The sequence below is a fragment of the Cyanistes caeruleus genome, chromosome 17 (assembly GCF_971803275.1).
Source record: "Cyanistes caeruleus chromosome 17, bCyaCae1.hap1.1, whole genome shotgun sequence".
Lineage (NCBI taxonomy): Eukaryota > Metazoa > Chordata > Aves > Passeriformes > Paridae > Cyanistes > Cyanistes caeruleus.
Genome location: NC_141717.1, coordinates 13,496,657 through 13,520,947, shown reverse-complemented (window position 1 = coordinate 13,520,947; position 24,291 = coordinate 13,496,657). Strand labels below are relative to the sequence as shown.

The 24,291-nt window shown below is 48.0% G+C and overlaps 1 protein-coding gene across 7 annotated transcripts; it reads left to right on the top strand.

The window, feature by feature from the left end:
- Nucleotides 1-44: 44 nt before the first annotated feature.
- FBXL18 (F-box and leucine rich repeat protein 18) lies at nt 45-23,647 on the top strand. Of its 7 annotated transcripts, none has more exons than XM_086853942.1 (6): nt 5,455-5,528; nt 5,865-5,962; nt 6,111-6,311; nt 7,171-8,711; nt 11,270-11,488; nt 23,334-23,647. In XM_086853942.1, the coding sequence occupies exons 2-6, from the start codon at nt 5,936-5,938 to the stop codon at nt 23,488-23,490; spliced, it is 2,145 nt and encodes a 714-aa protein (XP_086710068.1). In that variant the 5' UTR covers nt 5,455-5,528; nt 5,865-5,935; the 3' UTR covers nt 23,491-23,647. The 7 variants fall into 7 exon arrangements, with proteins under 7 accessions (XP_086710064.1, XP_086710065.1, XP_086710068.1 ...); XM_086853941.1 differs by having other exon boundaries at nt 5,528-5,740; XM_023936843.2 differs by lacking the exon at nt 5,455-5,528 and adding an exon at nt 5,717-5,788.
- Nucleotides 23,648-24,291: the final 644 nt, after the last annotated feature.

Sequence of the window (24,291 nt, the reverse complement as noted above, 5' to 3'; positions counted from 1 at the left end):
GCTTGACTGGTGTTGGTTGTTGATTTTCTTTCCTTTTCATGCCATTTTTTGACAGTTGCTCCCTGCTCTCATCTCAGCCTGCCAGGCTGCACAGCTCTGCTATCAGGCTGGGGGGTGCTGGTGCTGTGGGGCACAAGGCAGATGGCTCTGGGTGATATGGGGAGGGGTAGAGCTGGGCCTGCCAAGCATGTGGGTCTCTAAGGTTGCCTTGGGCTGGAGTTCTCCAGATACTGCCAGTGTGTGCAACAGGGAGCTGCTGGAGGCTCTGGGCTGAATGGGGGATTCATCCAGCTGCACCTTCCCAAATGTTCTGTATGTGTCTCCCTCAGTGTTCTGTCTCGTGCTGGACTGATGGAAGCAAGCAGGGTGTGCTTGTGCCATAACCAAACCAAAGCAGCTGCCTCCTTCCTCCACCAAGGTTCCTTTGAGTAGTGTGCAGCTCTGCATGGGGCAGTGTCCTTGCTCCAGGTATCAAAGCTTGCCTGTCCTGCTCCCAGTGTGCCTTGGGAGGAAGGCTGGGTTCAGGCAGGGAGACTCATGCCCTGACAGTGTGGTGGCTGGGTGGAGCAGCTTTCAGGTGAAAGCAAGAGAGAAAGTCCTGTGAAGTGGAAAAAACTGACTTCAGAGAGCAGGGCTACTGGGGTGCTGCATGGGTGGGGCTGGGAAAAAGGGTGCAGGAAGGAAGGAGGAAGCTTAGGTTTCCAATCCAAGTACCTGCCTCCAGCTCAGCCTTTGCCAGGAAGGGCTTACTTTGGCCTCACTGTCTCTACCCATCCTTTGAGCTTCCAAACCTTCAGCCTTGTTTGATCAGCTTCTCTGGTTTTGTGGAAAAGAACAGGGGGTGACCCTTACAAAGTTGAGACCCTGCTGGGTACAGCAATGTCCACAAGCCCCCAGAGCTGGAGTCACATTTGTGGAATGGAGACAGAGAGGATTGAGGCTACTGGGTCAAGAACCAGGAAAAGCCAAGCCAGGTAACACTCTTGCTAGCTCAGGGAGACCAGACCTGGGAGCGTTTTCAGAAGTGAAGCTTCCCAAGGCTGTGCCAGCCTTGCCTGCCTTTGAAGAGCTAATAGCTGTGATTGTGTCATGCTTGAAGCAGATGAAAGGCAGGGAACAGGCTCTAGTTCCTCTTTAATCCTCTGTCTGGCCTGTTCCTGCTCTGGCATTGTACTGTACTCAGGGTAGACCTGCTGGTTTCTGCCCCTCATCTCCCCAGGCTCCCTCCTGGGTGCAGTGGGAGCCTGGCAGGGCTGGAGGTGCAGACTCTGGGCTGAGCTGATGAGTACTGGAAGCACCAGTTTGCAAGAGAGGAGGTGAAACAGGTTGGAGCGAGGCCCAAACTCGGCTTATAACCTGAGGTCTTGGGGAAATGGTGTGAGGAGGAGGCAATAGCAGCTCCTGGGGAGGGAGCTGGTGGGAACAGGGTAGGAAAAAGGCCAGCAGCCAAGAAAAGATGACAGCAATAGGAAAATGGGGTGCCTTTCTTCAGCCTTTTCTGAAATGGTCACTGATTGCTGTAGGAAAATGTGCTGAGACACAAAGAACAGAAGAAACCGGTGGTGGTGAGAAACCAGTGAGCAGCAAAATGCCAGGGGCTGAGGGCAGCTCAGGTGGGCAGAGGTGTGAAGACAGGGAGACTGGTGCAGAGCTGCTGGGCACAGAGCAGCTGGGATGATTTTCATGCTCCAGAGCCAACTGAGGTGGGCTTTTTCTCCTTTCTTCTCGTTTCACTTGCTGTTTTGGGTAACCAGCCCTTTAATACACTGAGGCTGAGCCTTCCACAGCCCTTCCTGATGTCTCTTCATCATGAGGCCATGGTGTGCACAGCCACTCTGCAGGCTGCTCCAGCAAGGCTCCATTTATCCCTCCTCTGGGCCATTACATGCTGGAGAAAAGAATGTGGTGCCGGGCAGGGACAACTGCAAGGATTACTCACTGCTCCGAGCTCCAGTGAGCACGAGAACAGGGAACCAGAGTGGTTTTCTGTCAGGAATGTCAAGTGCTGGAAGAGAGGGGACTTTTTCACCACAGTTTTTCTGCTATGGAGTTTCAGACAGCTCAATTCACCCCTCACTGTTTCACAGAGGTGAGGAAATGCTGAGAGGCCTTTCAGGGAAGGCAGTAGAGGAGACATGTCCTGGGTTTTTTAGACTCAATGAAGTTGTGTAGGGAATAATCAGTGCTCTGGCCATCTCCTCCAGCACACCAATAGCCAGGGGCTGTGGGGAGACCAGGAGCTTTAATATGTTCACCCATGGGCCAGGCTGAGCATGTCCCCCTGTCTGGCTTAGCCATGGTGATGTTCCAGGATACCTCAGGCTGCAGAGACGGCGAGACTCGGCTCTAGATCCTTCCAAGTCACCCAGCCCTTTCCTACCTCCCCGTAGCTGCCCCAGGAGAGATGGCTCAGTTCAAGGAAGCTGAGCAAACATGTTTTATACCCTTTCTTCCCTCAGAGTTCCCAACTTTCCGTCCTGCTGGAGACAGTCGCTGGCACTTCACCTGCAATTAGCTGATGACCTGGAAAGTCACCTCACTGAGCTGCTTATGGAATCAAGCCACCGCCGGGAATTAGTGATGTCCTTGGCAAAGGAGATGGTTGCAGCTCTCGGGATTTAGCCCTGAAGGGCCTCATTGTCTCTCAGCTGTGTCAGGGACAGTTGACCAGAAACGGTCTCTGGGTGGGGAGGGTCCTGTTCTCTCATTAGTGAGCATGTGCTCCTCCAGGAGAGGTGCCAGCTGGCTGTGTGCAAAAATCCCAGGGAATCTCAGAGCATTCGAACTAAACTGGCCTCCTTGCACAAGTCCCCTTGGAGGATGCAAAGCACCAGCTTTAGAAAATGGCCATTGCAAGGTACTCATTCAGGGACGGGTGTGTGGTGTTGGCTGTGCTTAGGGCAGGAACAGTCTTGGTCTCTGAGGTTGTTTGCAGGACTGCTGACCTGGAGCCTGTCCTGACTTGCATTATACTCATCTATAATCCACTTTAGCAGGCCTTACAGTATTAAACCATATCAGGGATTGAGAATCACTTCCAGCAGTGGAGCTAACAATCTACCCAAGCACACCAAGTGCTGTGGCTGCTGCAGCCCAGTTGGGCTGACAAAAAGTTGTTTAGGCTGTGTCAGTCTTTAAAAGAATCAGAGGAGAGAACTGAGGCAAGACATTCCAGAGGAAAAAACATAAAATCCCCAGGACACACTGCCCTTGAATGTTGAGATATTTTGTTTTATACAGAGTAAAATATCTTGATAGTGATATTAATTTGTTTGCCTGTCTGGACTGGGACAGCATGATATGTGCCTGCTTTGTTTGGGCTAGGAAAACGTGTATTGATTGTAAGATGACCAAAGTCTACCCACATGAAAAGCATTCCTGAAGTGAGGAACAGCGAGGAGGGTTTCCTCTATCACAGTCTAGCCTCACAGGGCCATGAAGAGAAGTGCCAGAGTTCAGTGTAGATGTTCAATCCCTTCCTCCTTTACTGCCCACTTCTGCCTCATGTTCAACCTCTGTGTCTGATCTGCACCAACACACTGCTCATTTATTTGGTGGATCACAAGTCCAAATGCAGCTCCTCTTACAAAGCCTTGTTTCTCCTCAGGAACCCCTTACACCATCCTCTGTTCCCAGTACTTATTTGGGGTTGTCAGCTGCTTTCTGGTCCCTGTATGCCGCAGGGCTGGAGGGAGCCCGTGGCTACTCTAAGCACCAGCTGCTCCAGCCACCCTGCTCTCTGGGCAGGGCCTTCCCTCTGCCTTTGGGACTCACTGATGGTTTTATTTATCATTTGCATTGGAAATGCAGGTCTCCTCCACCCTGGTCTCTGCCTTCCCTGGTGACTGCAAATATGGTAGGTTGGTATTTTTCCCAGATGTCAAACGAGTCAGTCTTGACTGAAAGGCCTCCGGATTTAATTTGTGATTACCTTTTATTTAAGTGAAACACATGACAAACAAAGCAGGTACAGATCCTCTACAGTGGTTCTCCCTCATCTAAGAGTTAAAAATGGTTTTCGTCTTTGACTCCAGAGCTCTCTCACAAGCCTAGAAGCAAAATACATAATCAAGACTTGAGGCACTTGCTATTTCTAAGTGAAACCCCCAATTTACCCTTAATGTAATTCACGGCCTTAAATGGCAACAATCAAGCAGGAAGAAAATAGCAACTTATTCATCTTCCTTTATGGGTCATCTTTAAAACACATTTTCTATGAACAAAATTCCTGAAGCATACACATAACTGGAAATTCCAGGGCTCTGGTCCTGTCTGTACTTGAGATTTTGGATAGGAGCTGTGTGGAGCCACACTGCTGGAGCCAGCTGCTCTCCTTGGACCAATGGCTGTGGTCACAGCAGTAGTCACAGCAGCCCTGGCTGATTCTGCATGGCCCTCTGTATATCAGTGAAGGGTAGGATGGTGATACTGGGAAAAAATTCTTCCCCATGAGGGTTGTGAGGCCCTGGCACAGGTTGCCCATAGAAGCTGTGGCTGCTCCATGCCTGGAAATGTCCAAAGCCAGGTTGGACGGGACTTGGAGCTACCTGGGATAACGGAAGGTGCCCCTGCCTGTGGAAACGGGATGGAATGAGATGATCTTTTAAGGTGCAATCCAAACCATTCCAGTGTTCTGTAGTGTGACCAGCAGGACCAGGGCAGTGACTCTGCCCCTCTATTCACAGCTGAAGAAGCCACACCTCAAGTGCTGTGTCCAGTTCCAGGTCCCTCAATCCAAGAAGGCCATTGAGGTGCTGGAGTGTGTCCAGAGAAGGGAGTGGGGCAGAGGAAGGGTCTTGAGCACCAGGAGCAGCTGAGGGAGCTGGGGGGGCTCAGCCTGGAGAAAAGGAGGATTGGGGGGACCTGCTGGCTCTGCACTTAACTTCCAGACAGGAGGATGTAGTGAGATGGGGGTCGGGCTCTGCTCCCAGGGAACAGCAGACAGGATGAGAGGAAATGGTGCTGAGCTGTGCCAGGGGAGGGTCAGGCTGGACATCAGGAGAAATTTCTTCACAGAAAAGGTTGTCAGGTATTGGAAGGGGATGCCCAGGTGGGTGGTGGAGTCATCGCCCCTGGAGGTGTTCAAGGAAAGCCTGGACAGGACACTCAGTGCTGTGGTCTGGCTGACACGGTGGTGTTCCGTCAAAGCTTAGACTCGACGAGCTCAGAGCTCTTTTCCAACGTGAAGGATCCCGGCGTTTTCTGACTCCATGGACCCGCCACTCCCACCATGGCGGCGCCGCCCTCAAGATGGCGCCGCGCCGCGGCCGCGCCGCGCTCAAAATGGCGGCGCGGGGCGGGCGCTGCCGCGGAACCGGGTCATGGCCGCGCCGGAAGAGCCGTGAGGCGGCCGGGCCGGCGGGAGCGAGCCCGGGACGCGGCCGCTGCGAGCGGGGCCCGGCGAGGCGGTGGCGGCTGCGGCGGGACCGCGCGGCTGCCGCCATGTTCCGCTGCGGAGAGGTGAGTCGGGGCTTGTGGGGCTCAGCTCGCCCCCCGCTTTCCCTCCGCACCGGCCCTTCGGGGCGCCGGTAACGGAGCTGCTGCGGGAACCGGAGCCCTCAGGGCGGGAGCCGGGCTCGGGGGCAGGGAGGGTGCTCGGCGGCGGGGCCCGGGCGGCGGAATCGGGGTCGCAGGGTGTCTCCGGGGGGCTCAGGGGGCTGTGAGGTGGAGCAGCCCCGCTTCCCCTTAGGAGCTGCCCTGGCGTTAGTGCCGGTTTGGGCTCTGGTTTCGCCGTTAAAGTGTGAGTGTGTTGCACAAGAGCTGTGGGTGATGTTGGACTGCAGTGTTGGTGTGTGTCTGTATGTGTAAACAGATATATATAGCTGTATATATATGTATATATGCATGGTTATATAACTCTTAAGGTTATTGGAACGGGTGGCGCTTGGAGGAAGGATGTAGAAAGAGATTGCTGTGATATATTTAGGAGAGGATCATGGACAGTCAGTTTTCCAGTTGCAAAGTAAGTAGAACGAATGGAAATGTTAGCCAGTGGTGAAAGACCAAGTGAAAGTATCATGGTTTTGTGTGAAGTTTTGCAGTACCTCCATATTCTCCTTTTCTTTTTCCTCTGTTTTTTGGGGTTTTGTTTGTTTGTTTTTTTCCACCAGGAGGTTGTTAGCGAGGAGAGTGAGGAGGAAAGCAATGGAGTCAACTTGATGGAGTTTTCAGATGAGATCCTTCTGCACATCCTCAGCTACGTCCCTTGCACAGACCTGGTCCTGAATGTCAGGAGAACCTGCAGGAAACTCGCAACACTTTGCCTTGACAAGAGTCTAACACACACAGTTCTGCTTCAGAAGGACTATAAGGTGGGTTCTGCTTCTTCTGTTAGCTGTGAAGACAAATCTGACTGCCGGAAAACAATGCCAAGAAGTAGAACTTTTCAATGTGTATGCATAAATAGACTGCTCCTGAGCTCTGAAATCAAATACACAATAAGCTGTTTTCTAAGAGCATTTATTTTCCAGGATGCTTTGTTAGAACAGCTGTGTGCTCCCTTAGTTATATAAAATACTGTCAGTGGAAACGTAACTTCTCTATAATTCTTGAAGCTAAAATGAAAGTAAACATGATCTTCTGTTTGTAACTGTGGTTGTGTAAAGTTACCATTTTTTCAAAATACGTTTTCCATGTTGTTGTGCAAAAAAAATCTTGTGTGTGTTGCTGTCAGGCATGCAGTCAGCAAAGCCAGAAACTGTGTGCATATTATAACGAAAATAAAGCTTGGGAAGAAAGGATGATATATTCAATGGGAACTGTATCAGCCAGTGCAGGCAGGGGAAAGCCCGCTATGCTCATTTCCAAAAGAGGAAAGTGAATGCAGAAGAATGGAAACATTCTTCTTTCAATTTGAGTTTCTGCACATAGTCAGTTCTGCTGAAATAGCTTTGCTCTAGAAAATGGAGGTGGTTTTCCCTTCCACTCTCAGCTGCTGAACTGTCTGTAATGCAGAGCTGCAGAAGCAAAAGGAAGTGTAATCCTAAAAGGCCAAGGCATGGCAGACTGAGCTGCCAGCAGTGTGATAATTCTTAGGCTGTGCTGCCCTCCCCAAACCTTTGCCATATAATCCAAGTGCCAGCCACTCTTATCCCCATCTCCAGCTGGGAAACTGAGTCAGTGCCCACCATTGCCGTATCTCTCACTGAATGTGGTTTTGTCTGGGTGCAGGTAAACAAAGACAAAGTGAAGCAGCTGATGAGGGACATTGGAAAGGAGATCTACCAGCTGAATATGGCCGGGTGCTACTGGCTGCCCAGCTCCACTATTGACCACGTAACACGGTGCAAGAACCTGGTCAAGCTGAACCTGTCTGGGTGCCACGTCACCTCTCTGCGGCTCTCCAAAATGCTCTCCACGCTCCAGCACCTGCGCTCCCTGGCCATCGACGTGAACCCGGGGTTTGATGCCAGCCAGCTGAGCAGTGAGTGCAAAGCCACCCTCAGCCGCGTCTCGGAGCTGAAGCAAACGCTTTACACACCCTCATACGGTGTTGTTCCGTGCTGCACCAGCCTTGAGAAACTGCTGCTTTACTTTGAGATCCTCGATCGCTCACGGGAGGGGTTTATGCTCTCTGGGCAGCTGATGGTGGGCGAGAGCAATGTGCCCCATTACCAGAACCTCCGCATCTTTTACGCCAGGCTGGCTCCTGGCTACGTCAACCAGGAGGTGGTGAGGCTGTACTTGGCAGTACTGAGTGATCGGACACCTGAGAACCTCCATGCCTTCCTCATCTCTGCCCCCGGCAGCTTTGCAGAGACGGGAGCCACCAAAAACCTCCTGGACTCCATGGCCAGAAACGTACGTCTGGATGCTTTACAACTGCCCAAAGCCTGGATTAACGGCTCTGGGCTCCTGCAACACTTGAAGTTCAACAACCCTTTCTACTTCAGCTTTAGCCGATGCACCTTATCTGGTGGGCACCTGATCCAGAGGGTCATTAATGGTGGGAAGGATCTTAAAAGCCTGACCAGTTTGAATCTCAGTGGCTGCGTTCACTGCCTGGCCCCGGATTCCTTGTTTCGGAAAGCAGAAGATGACATTGACAGCAGCATTTTGGAAAGCCTGGTAGTGTCTTGCTGCAACCTGAGACACCTGAACCTCTCTGCAGCTCACCATCACAGCTCTGAAAGCATAGGGAACCACCTGTGCCAGCTCCTGTCCAGACTAAAGCACCTACTTTCATTAGCACTACCAGTTTGCTCCATCACAGATGTTGCTGCAAGCGCAGAGAAGCCTCCCACCACACCTAATTTGGTTCCCCAAACATTCGGAAGGAAAGTTCGGATTGGGATACAGACATATCCAAGGAACTTAGGGGATCAGGCAAATCAGAAGATCGAGTCTTCAGTGTTTTGGGCTCTGATGGGAAGCCTCCGATTTTTGGAAACCTTGGAGATAATTGGGTCCAGTTTCTCCTCTGCCATGCCCCGCAACGAGCCCGCAATTCGGAACTCGTTGCCTCCCTGTGTCCGGGCACAGAGCGTGGGGGATTCAGAGGTGGCTGCCATTAGCCAATTGACTTATCTGCAGAGCCTCACCTTAGCACAGCTGCCAAATATTCTCACAGGCTCTGGGCTCGTCAACATCGGGCTGCAGTGCCAGCACCTGCGGACTCTTTCCTTGGCCAACCTGGGCATGATGGGCAAGGTGGTCTATATGTCTGCTCTCATGGACATGCTGAAACACTGCAAGTGTTTGAGGGATCTCAGGTGAGGGGCTGCCCTTGAACATCTCCCATTTTGTTTGTGGATCTCCAGAAATGTGATGTGTGGTTTATTGTGGCCACTATTAAAAGTGTTCCGGTCCAGAGTAGCTGCAATGGCTTGAAAATTGGGTATTTTCCTTCCTGACTTGTGGAGAATGAGAAGGCATTGCATGCTGTCCTTGAGGGCTCAGGATATGCCCTTTAACCAGTGTTTTAGGAGCAAAAATTGCTGTGACTGCTTTCCTTTTAGATAAGGAAGAGTGCATCCTGCTTATTTGGGAGCTAGCAGCTTGTCAGGGCAGGTTAAATGCTACTTGCCTTTGCTGACTTTCTGGCTTTGTGTACATGCACACCTCTTAAATTTCCAGGAAGGAAAGGACTCCTACACTGTCTAGATAATGTAGAGTTTTCTTTGGGTTTCCCAATGAGATATTTGTCTGCCTTGGATTGGTATGAAAGTCTCACCTCTTTATTTTTTTTATTTCATTTCTTTATAATGTGCTGAAAACATTGCAGATTTGGTTTGTCCTGTTGGTGCTCTTCTCCTGGTAGAATTTAAAGGATCCTACCAAGGGTCTGATCCTAAAGAGTGCACAAAGAAGCTTCATGGTAGCCCAGATGTGCTTGTGAAAGGAGACTGTGATGGTTTCCTTGCACTAGTCCATATGAACACAAATGTTATCACTTCAGAAAGATGGGAGACAGCAAGGTCACAGTTCTGTTACTGTGGCTGAAATTACTGCTCATCACCTGATACTGGTGCTTGTGTGCCTGTCCCTGACCCATTGTAATAGTTAGGGGAATCAGAGGGGCTAAAGCACCTCAGGAGGGTTTTCATTTTCCACAACTTCCCATTTATAACAGGAGTGTGCTGGTCTCTCATCCAAGGGGTGGCAGCTGTTGGGAGTTTGGTTGCTCAAGGTCTTGGGTTGTGTGAATGTGTCTTTAACCTTGAGGAGAGTAAATTGCCATGGAGGAACTGAGGGCTAGGGAAGGAGGTTTGGGTGTGCAGTGTTGCTTTGCTCATCCTAGGCCCTGTAGCTTCCTGAGGCTTTGAAATGGAGGCCAAGAGCGATAGAGATGGAAGGCAGCTTGGAGCCTGGAATAAAGGCTTCAACAGGGCTGTCTCCTTGTACTACATTTGGGTGGAAGCTGTCACTCTTCTTCCCTGAGTAAAGTCTAAGGTTTTGTATTGGCTTAAGATGTTTTTAGAAATTGGCACTTCCTCCTGGTAACGTAGTTTCCTTTTGATTTGACTAATTGCCTGCTGTTTCCACCCTTTTTTCCCTTCCCAGTTTTCCAGGCCGAGGAACAAGTTTAACGGGCTATTCCGAAGCAACATTGCCATCTAACGAGTGCAGGGCAGCATTGCAGGCGTGGTTGCCGTGTCCCAGAGATTCACCTGGATCCTGGAGATTCTGTGCTTTTTGTCCTAAATTTACAGTGCCCCAATAGTGACGCTGAAAAATTGAAGAGACTTCCCATTCTCTTAATTTTAATTTTAACTTATTACCCAAAGTGCAGATATGCTCTTAGGGTCTCTTCAGGCAATGCTACCTGATAGCAGTCACAGACTGAGACTGAAACAGAATTTATCAATTAACAGGATTAAGTTGCTGAGATGCCCCTGCATACTACAAAGTCTATGCAGAGATTACCCAGATCAAGTTGGGGCCGACAGCTTGTTATCACCTAATGGATTAACCTTCTTGGAGCTCTTGGTTTTCCTGACCCAATGACTGAGATTCCCAAGTGCTCTGTAGCCTGGTAGTAAATCTGCACTAAGCAGATGAACTCTCCTGGTGGCACGGGCCTCAAGCACGTTCAGCTCCCTGCAGGCTGGTTTCTGTGAGGGAAACCCACTTATGTGGATTCTGTGAGGAACCTGCCCACTTACTCTGCTGGTTAAAGCACAGACCCCTTGTTGGCCAGGTGTGGCTTCACTGTGTCATTTTATTGTCCTCCTGGATCATCCTGATAGAGCATCCTGTCTGTCTTCCCTGAGCCAGGTGTTTAAGGTAAACGTTGGGTCGATGATGGTTGTTCTTCCTGTGGGAGAGCAGTAGCTCTCATCCTTTGCCAGGGCTGGTTGTGGTCACTGTGTTGGCCCCAGCTCTGCATCAGCCTGTGTGCACTGTGTATTTTTCATGCCTGCTTCTCCCCAGGCAGTAAACTGAAGATATGACCAGTTTGGGCAGTGTTTGTACACTGGAGCAGAAGGTCCCTAAATCCACACCACCTGCTTGGTGGGTATCAGGTACAGAAGCCAAGCTGTGCTTTTAAGACCAGAATGGATCTGCTGCTCAGACCCAAGGCTCGTTTTACCCATCATATTTTGTTGGAAACTTGCAAAACCAGGGTTACGCCAGAGTTACTCCCTGTGGGCGCCAGAATTCTGCAGTTTAGGGCCATTCTGCCTATTTGTGCTCTTGTCCTGTAGGGTCAGAGGCACTGCTTGATCCATTTACCAGTCCCCTCATGAATGTGCGGTGTCTTTCCCTCTTGTCTGAGAGCATCCCAGGCATGAATTGCCCATTGAGTTGTTTTTGTTTATTCCTGCAGGCTGGAACAGCCGTACTTCTGTGCGGGCGCCCAGTTCTTCCAGGCACTGAGTCACTGCTCCTCTCTCCAGCGGCTTTGCATCGTCTCCCGGAGCGGGACTCTGCAGTCTGATGCAGTGATGTCATTCATGGCCAACTGCCTTGAGGTCATCATGTGCCACATGTTTATGGGAGAATCTCTTACCGTTTGCAAAAATCTCCAGCAGTCCATTGTCCGGAGGTGAGTGCGGAAAGGGGTGGATGTGGGATTTCTGAAGCTGTTGGAGATTTATCTCCATTCCCTGCTTGCCAAGGTTTATATGGCTTTGGAGCTCTTGTTCCAAGGAGCTAATAGGTAATGTGTAACTGTTTGGCACATAAGCCAGCCTCTCACTTTAATGAGAGTGAATCAGTGAAATGTTTGAAGGTATTATATGAATTTTTGATTCCATTCCCACTCATGTTCTCTGCAGTTCCGCTGGCCGAGTTGAAGTTCTGGATGCAAAGCTCCATCATAAATCAAATGGCACTTTTTGTGTAAACAAAACATCTGCCGACATTTTAAGTACTGAGAGATTTGACCTTGAAGCTTTCCTCCTTTCCCACAAGTGACTAAGATAATTCTCTGTCCTCTAATCACTTGTAAATGTCACTTACTGATAATCCCCTGGCAGCGCAATTCAAAGCCTTTAAAGGGTTGTTGTGAAGGTTTTTTTCTTTGGAGGGTGCGTGAGGGGGGAGAATTGGTACAAACTGCCTTTGCACGTTTGGCAGTTCTTAAATGCATTTTGCTTGGCCCCTTGCAGCGTTCTGAAGCTCACGTGGTGGGAAACGTTTGTGTGTGAGCCGTGAACTGCATTTGAAAAGAGAGCTTTTAATTACGCTTGGCATTTGGAAATCTTCTAATAATGGCAGTCATCTTACAAAATATTTCCCATACAGCAGACTTTCCATTATTATCTTTTTTTTCTATAAGGCTATTTCCCCGCCTTCAGTCTGTTTTCTTTGTCACCTACTGTTGCTATGCCCTGTTAAGCTCTAATAAAAATTTCAAATTGCACGACGTTATTAGTGCATCCTAAAAGGTGCTCCTCCCCCCCAGCCTTCCTCCAGCTTCAAACTAACTTATTACACTTGGCTTGTTTCCGTGGATCAAATCCAGGGAAGGCTGTGACTATATTAGCTCCCTACCAAACTGCTCCTGAGATTGTTGCTGAAAGCCTCTGTGTCCTTCTGGGATAGGGATTGTTGGAAACATCTGAGTAAATTCCTTGTGATGCGACAAGGATTCTTTGAGTTTGTTTTACACAGGGCTTCATATCTGTAAAAACATTACTGGGCTGATTTCAGCTGTGCTTTGGGGGTCCTTAGAAAGAACCAGAAACCTGCAGTTCATGGTTTTTTTATTTTCCCTCTCTTCTGAGGTGCCGTTGCAGTGCTGCCCAAAATTTTAATGTCCACATGCTGGGCAGAAATACACCATTCTGCAGTTTTGTCTCCCTCTTTTTCTCTGTCATGGACTGATTCTCACCACAGTCTCTACCTCTTTATAATCTAAACCCTGGGAACTTTCTAAAGAGCAGCTGATGCCTAGTGGAAATGTTAAAAACTATTTTTATATTTAGCTACAGTTCTGGCTGTCAAACTTATTTTCTTCTTTTATATTTTATTAATAGAGACACTTGTATGAAAATAGGGTTTTTTGAAGGTTGGGTTTTGGAGGGTTTTTTTGCTGAAGAGAGCATCTGCTCCCACTGCAAATTCTACACCTGAAGTCATAATTCTCTGTGACATTGTAATTGGTGGCTCTGGAAACGATTTTGATGTCACGTAAGATTATGACTTCAGGAGGAGGATAAGCAGTGGGAGCAGATGCTCTCCTAAGCAACAAAGATCCCGTTCTCATGCAACTGTCTCTAGCAATAAAATGGAAGAAACAAAATACAGAAAATGATGTGTAAGCAAAGCCTGGAGTCTTCCACGAGCCATCAGTGAGTCTTTAACCACGTGACTTCTCCAGCGATTCCATTCTCATCCTTGCACAAATGTGCCTCGGGATGGGGTCAGGAATTGACTCGCTCTTGACTGCATTTTGTCTGCTACTCTAAGGCAGAGAGATGTGCAATAAAATCTGTGTGTGAGCTTAAACCTGTGGGTAAGGCTCCAATTCACACAGCATGGCTTCCTCTCAGTGTGCAGCTGGTGTCTCTTTAATCCAAGTTTTACACCAGGCAGCAAGTTGGAAGTTATCTATCCTTGTGCCAGAATGAAATGAGGTGATTTATGCTTATTTTTTTCCCATTTGTTTGAAATTTATGTGGATGCTGTGTGAAATATGGGGAGTGGGTGGGAAGGAGGAGGTGAAAGGAGGGACCTTGAGCCTTTGTTTGCTCTCTTTCTGGAGCTGGGGCAGTTGATCCATATTCCTCAGGTCCCACTGAGGGTCAGAGTTCCTGTTTTAGGGCTGTGGTGAAGGTGTTGTTTAGGCTCAGAGATAGTTTTGAACAGCAAGATGGGGCCAAAGTGATTCACATTCTCCCAATATCTCTAAAAAAGAGAAGAAATGTGAGTGTGAATGGGCAAGACCCAGGGCTGGGCATGTACCAGAAAGGCTTGAAAATACAATATAGTGCAGGACAGTCCTTTTTCAAATGTGGGTGCACAGGGAGGTTTGGGTAACAGAAGAGGCAAGAACGTATTTGGTGAGAACAGCCTGGTTTCAGCTGTGGAATTATACTGGAAAATGGTGAATATACAGGGTGTGGTGATGGGAGCTTGGGAATTAAATCTGCTGCACCACAGCAATGGCTTAAAGCCTGAACTGCTTCTCAAACTCTCCCTTTTTACTGTAAAAGGAGGTTAGTGTTATGTATTTCAGTTCCACTGGCCTGAAAAGAGAGGTTGTTCTTATGTCTCTTAGTCTTGTGACAGCTTTGAACCAGACCCTGTGGTGTCCAGCCCTCTGGTGAGCAGTTTCTGGTTGAAGTTTGCTGCTATTTGGGACAAACTAATTCGTGTATTTGAGTCATTAAAAGCCTCTGATTCAGTTCTGGCTCTTTTGCAATGAAACACAATAAGCAGAACAGGGCTCATCTGGAGCCTCATCAGCAAACAGGAGGCTTGCAAGGGCAAGGTCTCCTCTGAGCCGTAGAGAAGACTGTAAAGATTGTTTCCCTCTGGGCAGATAAATCATTGCAGTGTTTTTCTTTATTCTTTTTCCTTCAGTGTGAATGGGAGGGGGGAGCTCCTTTATGGTTCAGGGAGATACTCTGCACGTAAGAAGGGCGTAGTGGTTGGAGTGGGAGATGTGGCTTGAGTGATCCCTGTCCTCTTCCCTGATCTTCCTCAGGTTTCACATGTGACGTTGGTCTAGTCTCAGTTTCTGTGTAAATTGACATTTTTTTTTCCCCCCATCACATGGTGCTCAGCTGCTGCCACACTTCAGATAGCAGCAGATCCAATGAACACAATGTTTTCTATTTTATGCTCGAACCCAAACTTTGCTGGAGTGCTCAGCTCCAAGCATGTGTTGTCCCTGTTTAAATAACTCCTCTGTTCAAACCACTGCAGCATTAATTCCACAAACACTAAAATACCACAATTTGAGGCCCTGTGGTTGGAGGTTCAGGCGTGACCCCAGACCTGCTGCTGCTGGGCCAAGATACTTCTTTGCAGAAAAGGTAAATTTGCTTTGCCATTTTGAGCTGCTGTGCTGAGATCACTTCTAAATTCCTGCACAAACCCGTGTGTCCAAAGGCAGCTCCAAGGGGATGAGCCTTCCAGGAGCTTTCCCAATCTTTTCCACAGTGTTATTTTGTGGAAGAGTCAGTAGATGGAGCTGTGACCCATGGAAGGTTCCACCATTTACCAACGGGCTGCATGCTAAATAATCGTATTTATATGCCGGTATGTCTCTGCCCCAAAAATCCTGCGGGCAAGGAATCTGGATGACTTCAGGCTTGCACAGCTACATGGTGTGGTTAGCAGGCACTTCACAAATGTGCAGGAGAAGTTGCTTTCCTGGTGCTTTCCTTGCCATCAGAAAACAGGCTGGAAGAGGGGATGGGAAATGCTTTGGCAAATATCCCCTTGGCTTCAAGGACAGATTCTTATTTTCCACTGTGTGCCTTTAGAATTTTGTCGGTTTTAGCTGAAGTGTTTAGATAGCTCCTATCATTGTAGTGATTTCAAGGACTCTACAACACCAGACAATATAAGCCAGTTAAAAGTCCTTGGAAAAACACCTTGGAAAAAGATTGAGGAAGCTACAATAAAATAAAAACAAACAAACAAATCTTAAAGTCAAAGCAAAACAAAAAACATCTGAGAACACGGCATCATTAGGGATTCTTCATAAAGAAGTGGAGAAGTGTCAAGATGTAGAGGTGAGCTGTGATTTACAGAAATGGAATCCAAGGGAAAAACCATGGTACACCTGGAGTGTGTTTTGGGGTGTTCGGTGGGCAGTTGGGTTCAGCTGTTCATGTCTCCCAAAAGTGCTGTTGTAAATTCCTGGAGTCTGGGAGCTGTTGGGAGATGGTGCAGAGGGCTGGGGCTGTGTGGGGTTGTGGAGCAGCATCCCCCCAGAGCTGTGGGGTCGGAGTGGGGACGTGGCAGTTCTCTCCTAAGCTCTCTGCTCCTGTTCCCCAGCCACATTGGTACGTCTCTCCAGCAAATAGCTTTGAAAAGCACCTGAGCAGCTCAGCACTGGTGAGGCCACACCTTGAATCCTGTTCAGTTCTGGGCTCACCACTTCAGGAAGGACATTGAGGGGCTGGAGTGGGTCCAGGGAAGTATCTGGAACACAAATCCCTGGGGAGAAGTTGAGGGAGGTGAAGGTGTTTAGCCTGGAGAAAAGGAGGCTCAAAGGGATCCTTCTGTCTTTCCATAACTCCCTGACAGGAGGGTGCAGCCAGAGGGATGTTGGGCTCTGCTGTTGAGGAACAAGGGACAGGACAAGAGGAAATTGCCTCGAGGTGTGCCAGGGAAGTTTTAGGTTGGATATTAGGAACAATTTCTTCACCAAAAGGATTCTCAAGCACTGGCAAAGGCTGCCCAGGGCAGGGGTGGAGTCTCCATCCTTGGAGGAATTTAAAAGCCATGAGGATGTGGCACTTGGGGACATGGTTGAGTGGTAAGCATGGTGGTGCTGGGGAATGGTTGGGCTTGGTCTTAGGGGGCTTTTCCACCCTAAACAATTCTGTGATTCTGTGACTCAGGTCACTCTTGGGTTAACCAGTGCTAGAAAGGGCAGAGAATTTTTCTCATTTAGGACAGTGTCACTGTTCTGAGGATCCAGACTCAGGGGAAGAGAAACACAAACTTACCCTGCCTTGTGCCTGTGTCAGGTATGAGCACTGCTTGGTTTGAAGTGACTTTCATAAGATTCCTGCCACTTTCTAGGAAGAGCTTTCAGCCTAAATTAGATCTTCCTGTTCAGTCTTCTGTAGCATTACCTAAATTTCCCTGTGCTTGTTATTGTCCTTTTTTAATGTGAAACTCTTGGCTGGATCTTCCCTTTTTCTTAAACTGCTGATTCCAGAGGCCCGCTGTGGCTGTGAGAGCTGTGAGCTTGCTGAAGGGATGAAGCAGCCTCCTGGGATTCAGTTGCAGAAACAGGGCTTCCAGGTGGGAGCACAGGGCTGAAATTGAGTATTGCAAAGTGCTGAGCGAGCCAGTCCCTCTCCTGGCATTTAGCACAGGACTGAGTTATCACAGATGAATTTTTGCTCACCTCAGGGCTAAGTATTCCCCCTTACCCTGGATATTCCTGCAACATTCTGCTTGCCTGAATTCTCATTGTGGTCTCAGCCTCATAAAATCCCTTTTGGAGACCCCTTTTACTCTTAGAGGGGTTGGAATGGGTTCTGGGGGCAGTAGATGATTGCAAGATCATCTTTGAATTCAGCCGAATCCTGCAGCATCACTCCCACGCTGCCCACCCGACTGCTGCAGTCCTACTGACACTGCAAAAAGCTGCTGTGAGCACCTAGGGCTTATTCAAGATTTTCAAGCTGGTTTTGCATCCCCTCAGCACCTTCTCTTCCTTCTGACCTTGAAGAAGTCCTTGTCTGTACACTGCTGGCTTTCCTGCTGAGGTCCCAGAGCCGCTGGCCGTGGCTGCTGATCCCACCCTGCCAGCCCCAGCATGCCGACGGTTCCAGCCCCGCACAAGTGGGATTGCAGAGGACTTAATGTATCACCAGGCTGGTGTAGTGAATCATTAGCATCCTGCTCAAGCTTTCATTGTCTGTTTCATTTCCTGCTCTTGGAAACCCCTGAATCATTCTGTCACAGACTGAATAACAAACTGCATCCTTGTCGGCTTGCGTTGCCCAAGGATTCCTTGGCGGGCTTGACGAAGGTTGAATGCATGAGGTGTGGCCCAGACACCTTTGCTGTTACCAGGGATGTTGTTTATAGGTGGGTTTAAATACTTTACAAGCCAGCAGGGCTTATGGGACCATCCCCAGTTTGCCATATTAATTTAACTTCTTTTGGGGGTACTCACAAACCCCCTTCTTTAAATGCATTCCTTTGGCTGACCCAAATGCCTCGTTCTAACTGCCAGCTCATGTGTTTTGAAAGGAATTCAGTTCTGAAACCTTCCTCAGTGGGCAGATTGGTTTCTGCATGAAATAACTTTCAAGGATTGTCCTCTCTCTCTTGGCTGAGAAATAATATTGGAATAGCACTGTCGTGCTTTCTCTTCATGAGGGTGTAAAAGGCTGAACGGAAGCATTAACTGCAGCTTTAAAGCATTTCCATAGTAAAATAAATCTAATTGAGCAGTTATTGCAGTAGCTTTTTAATTTGTGGAAGAGATTAGGAAATAACTTTCAGCTTGCTCTGGCAGAGCACTCCCCTAGGACGTGTCCTGGGCGCTCTGGCATCGCTCTTTGGGTTCTTATTCCCTCCCCCTTTAATTGTCCGGTCACATTTGAGTGATGCAGAGTTCAGCTGGCAAAATAATGTAGGAACCTCAGTCTGTAGGCATGTTTGATACAAACCTCAGTTCACAGAAGGAGTAGCAGAGTGCCATTCATGCCTTACAGGGAAACCACAGCAGAGAGATGTAATTTGCCTCGGCTCGGGATGAGTCTGATGTGTTATTGCTCCTTCCCTGTGGCTCAACACAGTGGCAAAGGAGGAAGCTGCATTGAGGATAATGGGAGAGTTGGCAGTGATGTGTGTGAGTGATTTCCAGAGTCCCGTCTACACCCCTTGGTCTCAGGTTGGAGACTGCAGTGATGGGACTTAGCATAGAAAAATCAGCAGCTTTGGGAGAATGTTGGTTTGTCTACGTAGGCATGAAGGGATAGAAGATACCCCTAAAGGAAAACACTTTATAGCAAAAATATCTCATTGTGTGGAGTTAAAAGCAGCCAGAGGAATCTGAACATCGTTCCCTGGGAACTTTTCAAGTCTGTTTCTGAGGTTTGGAAATAAAGTCTGCTTAGCACTGGCACTCTGGCAGGGCTGGAAGGGAGAATGGCACTAGAGAGTGGATCTGCTTTAGAGTCAGTCTGGGGAGAGTTTTGGTCCCCCTAAAAAGCTTCTGAGGGATGAGTGGGTGGCAGAGGTTCTCCCTGCTCCCAGGGGAAGGGACCTGTGAGAATTCCACCTGCAGTTTCTTTGGCAAGGCCAAATCTTTGGAAGATGCTCTGCAGAAGCTTCTTTGGCAGTCACTGTAAGCAAGGAGAGATTTGCAGCTCCCTGGTTCTGAGGTCAGGGCACGGCCAGTGGAACAAATCTTAAGTGTTTGCCTGGCCTTCCCTGAGAAGATGAGAAAAGTGTGTGTGTGTATGTGTATGTTGGGTCATGCTGCTGCCAGCTGCTCCAGCTTGTCCTGGCATTTCCTCCATTCCACTGTGCCATGCTTCAGGAAGGGAGTTTCCAGGCTGGCTCAGGTATGCTGGCTGAAGCTTTCAAGACAGATGCCACACTTGAACTTCTAGGTGTGAGCAAGTCTTCCAGTGAAAACAGGCTGTGCCTGGCAGAGGATTAACAGGGCTTTGTGTGTGTAGGTGAGAGAGCTGCATACAGGGCAGAAAGTGAGTTGGTCTGAAACCTGTGCTCTTGACAAACTTGTGCCTCTCCAAAAACATCTCATCAGCCTGTGGGGAAACAGAGAGGGGAGGTGTGTGACTGCAGCAGAGACTGGTTTGCATTTGTGAGAGTTGTGCCAACCAGAGTCCACGTCTGCTCTGTCCCTGGTGTGCTCTGTTCCCCCAAATCAAACTTCTCATTTCCTTCCTTCCTTCCTCTCCTCTAGAGCTTCTTTCTCCATAAGCTCAGCTTGGTTTGTGGAGGTCAGAGATCTGCCCTTGATCCATTCCTGGTACATTTTTATTTCCTCACTTCATCTGCTGTGTGCTGCTTTTGTTGGCAGTGTTTAATTATCCCTCATTGCATGCCCTCGGTCCTGCTTGCCAGCCTCTGTGAAGTGGGATGTGCTGAAATGTCTGATTTGGCTTAGGACTTTTACTTTTCTGTGGAAATGTCCAGGGGAAGAACATCCTTCAGCCCCAAATACTGCGTTATCCTTTCCTTACAAGTAAAGAAGGTTTGAGCAGCACCTAATGCAGAGAGCTGTCACCTGCCAGGGTCTGTGGTGCAGAGGGTTGCAGGGGGGGTATAATCCATCTTTCCAGGCTGGCTGCTGAGATTCCCCATGGCTTTGGGCTACCCTTTGGATCTATCAGGAGCTGGAATCTCCTGGGTACTCACTGTCCTCTCTGGAGAGACATGTCAATGTTTGCCAGGAGATAACTGCATTCCAGGGAGGGACTCTTTTGTCTTGCTAAAATCGAGGAAATCTGATCAAAGTGCAGCCTTGCTTTAGACTTTTTCTTTTTGACTTTGTCCCTGACCTACATATTGGATCCTGCCACAGTGGTTGGAAGTAATTGAGAGTGTAGTGTTAGGCTATTTACCAAGCTGTTCACTTGAAAATAACCTTACTGAGTCCAGTCCACACCTGTTCTGGGAGAATTCTGGAGACAAATAGCAAATCATTAACCCTTTCATCCACATACCACCAGTTCAAGATCTAAGAACAGAGAGATGCTGTACCTCTGCTGATGCCAGGAGGAATTTGTGACAAAGGATGTGCTTCATTCATTTCCCAGCTCCGTGGATGATTCCAATCAGCTGCTGAGGCTGGGTCTTCTCTGTGTCCACATCCACATGAGGACACTTCAGAAACCTCCTTGTGGAAATTCCTGCTGGGTGGTTGTTGGTTTGGTATTGATTCTGTTGGACCAGAGGTTATGCTGGAAAATATATTGGGGGTAGGAGGGAGGTGTTTTCTTTGTTATCCCAGTGGTTGTTTCTGATTAAAGGATCTGTTTTGAAGGGGCTCCTAGTCAGTTGCCTAGAAAACTTGCTTTCATTTAATTAATCATGATGAGTTTAGTCTGGAGGTTTTGTAGGGGAGAGCAGGCAAGCATATCCTTGGCTTTTTTCCCTTGAAAAAAAAAAAAAACAAAACCAAAAAAAGCAGGGCTTCATGTCTGAAACTGCAGCTCTTTTGTCTCCCCGGGTCAACATCCTTCTCTGTCCTTCGGGTTTTAATTTTACAAGCCATGCGTTTGCAGAGGTGGATAGAGTTTGAAGTCCATCCAGGTGTGGAATGAGGAAAGAACCCTCAAGAAGATTACAGGAGCTGTTCTGCAACTCATTAACTCACTCTCTTCCCCTTCTTGTTATCTCCTCCCCATGCCTGGGGCCTTTCGAAGCAGTGCTCTAAGTGCCTCTCACTTAATCTAGCCCACCTGGACAGGTGTATGAAGAAAGGAATTGCCTTCCGGGGAAGGACTAAAGGAGCATAGATTGCAGAGGGAGGCTGCTTTTGGGAACTGCTAATCCCAGTTTAACATTATGACAGCTGCTCGTTAAAATCAGGGTGTTTTTTAACAGGCAGTTAAAGGAGAGGCTTTGCACGCACATTTAACTGAGAATAATAGTGAACCATGTGTATTTGATTTTTTTTTTCTTTAAATCACGCAAATTGTACATGGAAAGAATTCTCCGGCGTCAACTTGCTGGGGTATGGAATTTACAAGGTTTGCAGTAACATACAGTTTCCTGTTGAGGGGTTGGAGAAAATCACAAAGCTTTCTTTTTTTTTCCTCTTATTTTAAGATCAAGTTCAAACCCCTGGTATGAACCCAGCCTCTTTAGGAGGGACACTTACTGCATTGGAGTTTTTCACTTGTCTCGGTAGCAGTTCATCATGTAAACTTGTCTGGGTTCTTGTTTTTATAGCTACATGTAAAGACTGCTTATAAACTACAATTTTGTACATGGTGGGAAGGCAGCACTCAGGTCCGGTTTGGGAGAGTCTATATACAAAGAAGGAAGCAGTTTTTTCCCCTTGGGGAGATGAGAGTTTCTTCCTTTGCTGAACTTCAGTAAACTTGGTCTATTAACATGATTTTCTCTGCAGGACTGTGGTGTTGGATAAGAAACACGAAGAGCTAAGGCAGAGCAGGGACTATCAAAGAGACATTTGGCTGTATTTCATGTGATTTCACTGCAGACTTTACCAGCTGCCTCCCAAATCAGTAGTTATTTGCTGGTTGATTTCTTGAGGGCAGTGCTGTGGAAGTAAGAAGCTGCAGCACAGCTCTGACACAAGTCCCCAGATCCACTCGGGGAGCCGTGTCCTTTTCTGCCATGCCTTAGGCATGAGGCATGAAGGGCAGGTCCGTGATGCAGAGAGATATAAAATTGCCCCAGGTAGTTCTGTTGCTGGAAATTCTTATTCCTGCAGCTACTTAGGTTCAGGCAAATTAATTCAACCCACTAAGACTGAGCAGCTAGCCTGGGAGTGGAAGTTTCTCTGCTATGTTTTTGGCAGCTCTACTCCAAATGGTTTGTGGATGGGAATGTCCTTTTTTGTCTCCCAGGAAATGCCAGTCTCTCGTGTAGCTTTCTTCAGCTGGCTGTATTGCTACCTGGGATTTTCATGTCTGTTTCTAGCAGCTGGATCTCCAGCCTTTCCTCACTGTTTGACAGAAATCTGGCCATTTCAGAGCTAGAGATGAGCTGGGAATCCTCCAGACATACACCTGTCTGAGTTTGTCGAGCAGAGATCTTCTCTTTGGACCCAACACAGCTGGTTCAGCCTCCAGGGACTGGTGCAGCCAGTGTGACTCTGCCTCCTTGTGACTGATAATGAACTGTTCCTTGTCACACCCTTCAGAGGAAACATCTTGGTGGCAACAGGACTAAGAGACACAAATATTTTTCATTTTAAGGTGTAACTCTTAAGAGTAATTATGCTACAGTTTTACCCTCCCCAACAAGCTTTAAAAGACTGAACTCTTGTTAAACTGTATTGAATAATACCATTTCTCTTCCTCACAGGTTGCTGTCATGTAAAGTACTTGCTGATGGGCACTTGGGCTTTTTCTGTACGGTTCTTTCTACATTGTTTAATGGCTTTAACTTTTGCAAATCTCTTCCTTTGCTCTGCTGCCTGGATTAAAAAGAAGGCTGCAGTGTGTGAATGTGAGCACACTTAAATGCTTATCTGCACATCTGAGCTTTCTAAACTTGCCTATGCTCTAATTGCAGAGTGTAGACTCTGCATGCAGAACAACCCAGCCTGAAGTGATAATCCCAGGCTCAGACCCGAGGGAATGCCTGACATTGCTCTGGCCTGATTTTCCTAATGGCTCTGCAACTTGCCTCTGGTTTGCAGGTGGTTTAAATTGTTATCGCTGAGCACCTTGCCCAGCTTGGGCAGAGCTCTTGGGATCTCTGATCCTCGAAGAATACCTACGTGTCTTGATTTATTTTTTATTAATTTCTCAAAACTTCTTCCTCCCTCCCGACTTTAGGTGCAATTTGGGCTTGTGCCAGCTTAGCAGACTCACTGCAAAGGGGTGCAAACCCAGCCTGAACTCCCTGCTGACATAGAGAGGGATGAGTGGGAGACCTGGAGTTCCAGCTGCCCCTCTTGCCTCTGAACAACCCTTCCTTGCCCCCATCCCGCATGATCGATACCCAGGCTATCCCCTTCCCTTGCACTGGAGAATTGGTATTTTTCCTTGGCTAATAACCTGTGTCTGATTTAGTTTCCAGGCAGAACGCCCTGCATTAAACGTCGTCATTTTCCCTCTGCTTCACGAGGACTTGACAGAGGTCATCAGAGATGTCCCCATGCGGCACTTGGATGAAATTACCTTGTTTAAAAGCAGAGTGGCCGAGGAACCTCCCAATTTGTGGTGGTGACTGTCACAGCATGGAAGGGACAAGTCAGTGTGAACCTATGGAGCGGCTTCTTGTTGGCCTGGGTTTCCCATCCTCGGCTCCTCACTGGATGCTGTACAATCACTTCAACCAGGTGCAATTGCAAAATAAAAAAAGCTGGTTCTTTGCAGTGGGGAAACATCTATTGGATGTTGCTTGCATCTGAAAATCCTGTCTCAAAGGCTTGTGGAATCTGATGAGTATTTCCTTGCGGTTAATATGAATAGTTTTTGTTATTTTACTGAAGTTAAAGGTAAGAGAAACTGACTTGATGCTCTTTCCCCTGTGTCCCCTGGTGTCTGTCCCAAGGGCCCCTGTGTACGTTGGCAGTGTGCTTTGTGGTTTTGGTGGAAATCATTCTTTGCTTCAGTCTGTTTTTGGCAAAGTAGAAAGCCTAGGCCAGCTCAGAGGCACAAAAATGTGTTGCTCAATTGAAGTGCATCACATCTTTTCTATGTTACAAATAGGCATTTATAGTCACACATGTGCAGTCACAGATATTTAAAGGGGTTTTTTTTTATTTTTTAATAACAAATTAAGGTCATTAACACCTCGACCATGTTATGTTCCTGCTGATGCTGTTTCCATTGGTTTGGTGAAAGTTCTCAGCTCATCTGGAAATCCTTGTCCTAGGGTAGATGGTGCCTACAGTGAATAAGTTGAGGCTCAGATCTGATTTATATGCAGTCTGTCTTGCAGTGTAGATGGGAATGTAGTGTTCCAGTTCTGTCCTTATACCCCATGCCTTGAGCTCATGCTAATTTTAGAGATGTTATGAAGTAT